The sequence below is a fragment of the Drosophila arizonae genome, chromosome 2 (genome assembly GCF_054131065.1).
Source record: "Drosophila arizonae isolate 15081-1271.41 chromosome 2, UAZ_ARI_1.0, whole genome shotgun sequence".
Classification (NCBI taxonomy): Eukaryota; Metazoa; Arthropoda; class Insecta; order Diptera; family Drosophilidae; genus Drosophila; species Drosophila arizonae.
In genome coordinates this window covers 31,743,846-31,751,896 of record NC_142922.1, presented here as the reverse complement: position 1 = coordinate 31,751,896, position 8,051 = coordinate 31,743,846, and the positions used below count along the sequence as shown (strand labels likewise).

The 8,051-nt window shown below is 36.9% G+C and overlaps 1 protein-coding gene and 1 long non-coding RNA gene across 2 annotated transcripts; both read left to right on the top strand.

The window, feature by feature from the left end:
- The first annotated feature begins 504 nt into the window (after positions 1 to 504).
- LOC149270904 (uncharacterized) lies at positions 505 to 1,777 on the top strand. The gene is made up of 2 exons (XR_016270219.1): positions 505 to 1,391; positions 1,559 to 1,777. It is a non-coding gene; the product is annotated as an uncharacterized LOC149270904 (long non-coding RNA).
- A 2,381-nt stretch (positions 1,778 to 4,158) lies between these two features.
- tomboy20 (mitochondrial import receptor subunit tomboy20) lies at positions 4,159 to 5,558 on the top strand. Its single transcript, XM_018001172.2, has 2 exons — positions 4,159 to 5,269; positions 5,338 to 5,558. Exon 1 carries the CDS (start codon positions 4,346 to 4,348, stop codon positions 4,817 to 4,819), a length of 474 nt encoding a protein of 157 aa, XP_017856661.1. The 5' UTR covers positions 4,159 to 4,345; the 3' UTR covers positions 4,820 to 5,269; positions 5,338 to 5,558.
- Positions 5,559 to 8,051: the final 2,493 nt, after the last annotated feature.

The following is an 8,051-nucleotide window of genomic DNA, read 5'->3' as shown; positions in this document are numbered from 1 at the left end:
GAATCGTAATTCAATCACCTAATTGGAGAGTGCACTCAACAACTATTAGATAATTTATGCAAAGCTTTTAAGTTAGTATTTATTAGCTTGTCGTTTTGGGAAATTCGCAGCCTGGGGCTTTTTCGAGTCACTTCAGCCTTTCACTGAACTCTGCTTATCTCTGTTCAATGGAAAACTTAGCCTGACCAAAGGTTGCTTTGCACTTAATGAATGCAAATGCAAAACTGTCATTATTCAGCTATTCAAAGCGGATACGGATATCCAAAGCACGGCAAATGGATATCGGTAGCTCGAGAGGACATTCACGAAAGGTGCTCGCAACTTGCATATTTAAAAGTTGAATGGAAAAGGTCATAGGAATCATAATGGGTATGGAAATAAACCTGAAAACATCTATATGAAAGAGATACAAAAGGAAATCAAGCAAATTTCAATAGGTATCAGCATATCAAAGGAAATCTTGTACAAATGGAACTTTCTTTTGTATTAATACTGTCATTTTAATACATTCAAGTCTGTTTAAAGTTGTTTTTTTTTTTTTTTCAGTAGAAATGTAATATTCGTGGAACGTAATGAAACCCTACTCTTTTTTAAGAAAGATTGCTTTGGCTTAAATTTAATAGTATAGAGACAGAAATTATATGGACAGCTTTGTTAGTTTATTTAACAAATTCCGTGCATATGTGGGCATGCTCAATGGCTTAGCAGCTGCAGGGAAGCTCGATTTTCCATGGAAACTCTTTGAGATGTGCGCGCACAGCTGTCACAGGGAACGTGAGTCCGCTGAGCCATGTTAAACATCAAGAATTAAACACAGCATATTACAAAGGCTGTTAGCAATTTGTAAACTGCGAAAAGCAATCAACAACACTCTCAGTTTTTCTCTACTGCGCGACGTTAATGCTCACAAATTGCTTGTTCTGATAACTTGGACGATAAACCCTATTTACAGCTAGCTATGCACGGATTGTTATTTTGTTTGCTGCCGAGAACACATTAAGCGTAATAGGATTTTATGGGATGCTCTGAAAGGGCGAGAAGGAAAGAGCGAGCCAGAGAGGAAGAGGCACATACAGCCAAGACATGGAAAATATTCCATTGAAATGCCGTTTAATGGTGGGAAAGCATAAAATAACAATTTGCATAATATTATGATTTTCGACGGGCGGTTTCTTTTGTGCCGACGTATTGAGCTTTTTAAGTTATTGCTCGCCCAGTCAAATGAGTATATTAGTTTTGCGCATCTGTACATATAAGCTTATTAGGACAGATTAAATGGAAATTATTAAAGTTATAATTAAGTTAATGTACGGGGCGTCAATTTCAGAGGCGGCGTGGAAACTGGATAGCAAGGAAAAGGAAAAGCTTTGAAGCAACTATCGCCGAGCTATGTAAGTAAATCTCTGTTGATCTTACCAGCAAGCAGACTTAAAATATATATAATTAACGAATATGGATATTTTTTGATAATGATTAAGCATTAGGCAGTCTGTTACGCCCGACCTCTTATTATTTCATTTTCTCACTCTTTCACTTGTCTACTTCATTGCCATGCCAGCAAAAGATTCAAATTCAAATTCAGTTGAAAGCAATGCCTTTGCCGCACCGATATCACATGCCGTTGCCTCCAGCAACCGGCATCGGCATTCAACACTCGACGTTTGTGGGCGGCCAGAAGGAGGAGGCAGAGCGGCCCACCCAGCTCAGGCCAGCTGTACGGGCTTGTAGTCACATTAAATGGCAATCAAATCCCCACGATATGCACAACATATGACAATGAGCAGTTGATAAGAAGATGCGGCGGCAATTTCAATAGGCGCGCAACAAGTTGCCTATCTAATTGGCAAGAGCGCTGTGTGGATATGTTATTAAAGAACTTAGACGAATTTAATTGGCATTGAATTAGTTTACCTAAAATTTGGATTATAAACTGTTTTTTTTTTTTCTTTATTTTCATTATATCTCCATTATCTACGAAAGCTTGTGAAAAGAGAAACTAAAGTTGACAATAGACTGAAAAATAATCATCTTTCGTATGCCTTCAATATAAACAAGACGCTAATTTGACATCGAAGTTTGACAAAGGTTGAGCACGTACTAAAATACGTATACATGTATGTTCGACAGGCACATGTGAAATTCGATACATGTTCGATTGAAATTATATTTTCGTTTCTCTTCGGTACAAATGTCATGTGACTGTCAAATGCAAAACTCATCCCAATCAGTTTGTTGACTTTCGTATGAAATTCTTTTATCAAATCACATTCACAGTGCAGATATTTAAAAATCCATTCATACCCTCTGCTCTTTTAGTGTGGACAAAGAGGGTATGCTGTGACTACGCAGAGCTCACTGGTTATATGACATATATATATATATATATATATATATATATATATATATATATATATAAATAATAAATATTTTAATATTAATTGTTAAAGTCGACGATTAGAAGAACAGAATATATTAATTAATGATTATTATTCAACTGTTTGAATACAAAATTCATATAAAAGTATCTTTAGTAATATCATATGACAATCTTATTTAAATATAACTTAATCAAATGAATATATTATGTATATATTATTTCAATGATTTCTAGTTCAATAATTTTTCACTTACCGTGATAGTAACATGACAATTGTTGTGTTTGCTAAAGCACAAGGCTTTAGCAAATAAAATATAGTTTTTGGGTTCAGGGTATCCGAATTCCTGGAAATACGCACCTCACAGCGCATCGAGAGCCAATGGGCCGCTCGACGTCATGTGGTTTCTATGGCCAACGCTATACATATACATATACATACATATACATATACATATACAAAAAAACGAGTAGGAAATTTAGATACGATTGTATTTTAGTATGCATAACAGCAAAAATCTAATTAGTTATTGGCAATGCAATACACAAAGCAGGCTGGCAGACAAACTCAAATGTACTCTTCATTCAATATAAATGAAATTCACTAGCTAAACTTTTCAAACTAAAAGGACTTGGCAAACGTTAGTTCCTTTCGGACAAAAGAGAATTGCATATTTCTCAAAACTTTTGAGATTTAATTGAATTCCAGCTGTCAGTCATAAGAGACATTTGAGTACTAGGAAATTAGCAAAGTCCTCTGAGAATGTTTGGTTTTAAGAGGTTATAGGATAGTGCCGGGGTATGTAAGTAGCTGAGTTACTGCACCTTATATAAGAAAAGTAAAATGGGGGCGGAAAGTCGTTGGTCTCAAATTCGAGGGAAGTTGACAAAGATTTGTTTGTATCCCAGGACCTGTGTTTTCACATTTAATTTCCGATGTATCCATATACATTTCTTTTAATAACTTTAATAATTTCACAGCATAAGAGAAATTTAGTAAATTTCATTTCTGAATTATTAAACAAATTTTACGAAGACAAATCTCTATGATTCGTAATGGCAAAGAGCAAGTATTTTTTACGAATCACACATTTTACAATTAGTAGAGATTTTTATCTAACGTGTCTTAAATAAAGTTTCTCAATTAACAGAAATCTTTTGATATTCAAATATACAGTTGCCTCTGATTTGTCAGTCTACCAGAAGAGGATTTTTGCAGAATACATTTTTGTATAGCATTGATGCCATTTCTGATGGATCTATTTTAATTTATTTTGTCACGTCAATTCAGTTGATTCCAACATCAATGTCTGCCAATTTGCTCTGTTTTTTGAGCGATTGATAAGGTTTATTTGATTTTATTACAGAGGGACCAAAGTATTTATTGAGATTTTTGACTTACCGGACTCGATTGTAGGGTGTAAACTAACTAACTTATAAAATCATTTAATTGTTAGAAATTAATTTAGAATTTAATTACAGCATTCATTTTCGATACGCCGCTAATGAGCCCCAATTAAAATAGAAAATAAATAAATAAATTCAACCCTAAGATCGCCGACTGCGGCCGCATTCCAAGAAATGCAGCTTGTGTAGAGTATCAAGTTGCCAAACTGCGGATTTTGTGGACATTTATATAAAATCAGTTTTAATGGTTTATGGATAAATTTATGTATCTGGGTAGTATATATTTGACAAATCAAAAATCCGTCTATTAGAGCTCAAATATATTACATATTAATTTTAATACACATACAAATACAGCTTGTCATATGGAATTTGAAACTCTCGTTAGTTAGAATAGATTTTGGAGCCTTATACATATTTTTAGTTCGTCTTAGCAGTCGATCGGTTTATTGGATAGCATAAAAATAAATTTTTTTTAAACACAATTTTAAAAGTAGCATCGTTCAGTCCCAAGATTTTATCCGCTCTCAATATATATTTCGTTACAACAAAAATTCTTTCAAAATGATTGGAGTGCTTGTCAATAAAACGTCTCTGGGCCTTGTCGCTGGCTTGGCCAGCGTCGCATTTGTCGGCTATTGCGTCTATTTCGACAGCAAGCGCCGCAGCCACCCCGAGTTCAAGAAGAAGCTCTACGAGCGCCGTCGTCGCAATCGGAAGCCCGAAGAGCACGAAGGTGTGCCCATCTTGACCGATCAGCGCTCCATCGAGCGCTACTTTATGCAGGAAATCCACAAGGGCGAACTTCTGATCACCGAGGGCAACTTCGAGCGGGGAGCGGATCATCTGATGAATGCGATCGTCGTATGCAACAAGCCTGGCAAGCTGCTCAGCGTGCTGCAGTCGACTCTACCGGTAGAGGTGTTCTCTCTGCTCGTTTACAAGTTGAACAATTACAATATGAACGCCCAGAGGCAGACAAGTATAAATGATAATTTAATGCCTGGACTCGTTGCTGACGACGGAAGTGTGGAATAGCCTATCCAAATCGTCGACAATTTAAGCTCCCAAATTCCTATTCGTTTACTCTTTCAACATTCAAGTTAATATGTTTTCATCAATTATACGTACATATATATGTACATATATATAGTATACATACATAGATATGTAGTGCAAGTATGAAAGAGCCGATACGTGATTCATTGTATTTTCATCTGTGAAATGAAACGTTTACCTACCTAACAACAAAACCCATTTGGACTAATTGGCTTACAACATTTCCATATCTCGAGTTGCCAAAATGTCTCGAGTGCAATTAGCGCATATTATAAAGTGGGGCACAAGTTTTAGCAGAGTACAACACAAGCTATGTGGGTGTAAGTGTCCTTCTCTGGCAGAAAATAGACTTGATTGGCAAACAAGTAGCAGATATAAAAGGCAGATCCCAGACTCAGATGAAATGGACAGCTTTACAGCTAATATAGCGTAAGTAGAGTTGAAATCATTAAAAGTTGATATATTTATATTTCCACATAATTTACACATCCTTTCAGGCCAACAATGCTGTAGACGCTAATTTTCGATTAGTTTGTGAGAGGATGAGCAATATCGTATGTCCCGTCTTAATTGATGCCAAAGAGGATTGATTACATTTTAACTGCTTTGGGGATAGACAAGAATATATCCAAAATAACGTATAGGTAAACGTTCCGACAACATCAAATGACGTTTCACAATAAATAATTAGAGCATTCTTGCAACTAAATAATAATAATCATATATATTTAATTTGAATCGTTCCAAATATACTTACAGATGCTCTGGATGGTGGTCAATAACACCTATAGTGGAAGATTGCTTCTACCTTCTTTATCATATACTATTGCAATATGTTAGATCCGTGTAAAATCGCATTTTGCTCGGCACAGTGCTAAATGAAATCTTGAAACCTGGTCAGTACATTTTCTATGATTAAGCTGCTGTCCGTCAAATTAACTTGCGGAGAATATTACATTTTGCCAGGCTTGGCTGGCTAAGTGTTTCACTTGAGTGTTTTCCTCTGTCCGAGGCAATTAACAGTTGACATGCTGACAGGTTTCGGGTGACGGAATCAACAAGATATCTGCATCGCTCGCAGCTGGGCACATTATGGTCGGTGGCTGTTCTTGATTTGCATTAGCTTCACTGCTCACATACAAAGTGGCTGACAGAATTCTTCCACTTGCATAAGTACACACATACATATACATATATAGTTACTGGACGGGACAAACAGCACACTTGGGAGCGGCCAGTCAGCTGGTGTCTCACTCAGGGTCTCTCTCAGTCTCCCTCTATCTCCCTCTATCTTAGCCCGATTCATGTGCATAATTCGACCCCTCCGCACAGGACATTTGTCATTCGGAGCAAACCCCACAGATACTATATCAGTGGCCAAGTCAACTGAGGGTATTAAATGGAACGCAGTGACCTTTGCTTTTTCAGAACAGCAGTCTGCCCCAGCCCCTTCCCATCCGGGACACTTCAAGCTAGCTTTGCTTGCGTTGCAAACAGTGTTTATGCAAAGTTTTGGTCTCTGTTTGTTTTGGGTCGTGAATAACGGTTGCTTTGGCCATTATCGAAACATGGTCTGTATATTAACCCCAAGCACCAAGCTGGCATATCTCACGGCTCTTAGACAAGGGCCACAAGCTGTCGAAAGGTCGTTAATCTAAACAAAAACAAGTTTGAATTTTATGTTCGGCCGTTACCGAATTCATAATGCTCTTTCAAATTAAATTCCTTTCATACAGTTGAATATCTTTTGACATTAAAGTCATGAAGTCTGCATTAGCTGAGCTTAGTGTTGATCAGCCGCCCTCTTAGTGAGCATGAACTCACATTCCTTCATTGATCTGTTGAGGATCTTATCAGTAACGTACGTGCTAAATTTTGAGGTTTTAGTTTCTAAACTGTGTATACATATATTAGCTGTCATTATTCTCTTCTTGAACTTTGGGTTCCATCGCGAGCATATGCTCAAATTTGAAGCCTGTTTAGGTGTATTTCTGCTATGGTAGCGACGGCCGGCCGTCGAGACAATCTGGCATTTCTCGAAGCCAATATACTCTTTCACTTTGTGAGTGTAAAAAGAATTAAGAATTCGGCTGGTCCTTTGCTTAGATATTGAAAGTGGGATCCTTTGATTTGAGTTTCGGTTGAACTAAGTCCAGATTAAGCAACGAGCTTCTCGCTATATATACGTTTGCACATTACCAAAAGTTCTGTCAGTGATTGTCGGACCAGAGCAAGCCAAATTTATATGTTGGGCTGCAGCTGCTGAAGCAGACAACAGAATGGAAGTCAGAATAATTAGATAAAACGCCATTGTCCTGTCATTACGAGATAGCACGACACAGTAAGTCAAGGATGCGTTAGAAGTGCCCCCGCCTGTCAGACAATTTCCAATCTGGAGAACAGACAACAACGCGAAGCTTCATTGAAATGTGCACAAAAAGATTCAGAATGATGAAGAATAAAAAAGAAAAAACTTTTTAGACATCTGCAAACTGACTGCACAATACTCGCTCGCGGCTCAGACGTAGCAATAACAGTAACCAATTTGTCGCACTTTGACCTTGACCTTTCTGTATGGTCCATCTGGCGGGTACTCAAATATACATTTCAAATTTGAGTTTGATGTCGAATAATCGTGGGGTAATAGAAAACCAATATACCTGTTTCCCCTAGTTAGGAGTATGAAAAGCAAAAATTATCTTATTTAACGAAAAATAATTTGATTTCCCTGTTGTCCTGACAGCGCCAACTTTGACATTAATCCAGCCTTGGCATTAACAATACACACAGACATGAATATATATGTGTATATGTAAATATATACATATATATACTATTATACACATCGTATATTAATTACACTGCTGTTGCTCTAATACTCCTCCCTTACAGGCAATCAAGCTTTGTTACCGCTGATAAGGCCATTAGCAGACGCAAAGGATAATACAAAAATGAGAAATGCTAACACAGACCCAGAGGCAATATTTATGCTCCCAATGAAATCAGAAGTGGTTCACATCATCCCGAACAACTAAAATTAGTAACAATTTTTGGGTTTTAAGGCATGAAACGAAGTATGAAATTTACCCCGAATACCTGACATTCTTTACTTTATAAGGAATGTTAACAAATATTTCGTAGCAATAATAAATAAATTTAAAGTCTTCCACCTATACAAAAAGATACAAAAAATAATTTTAGACCGCTTGGT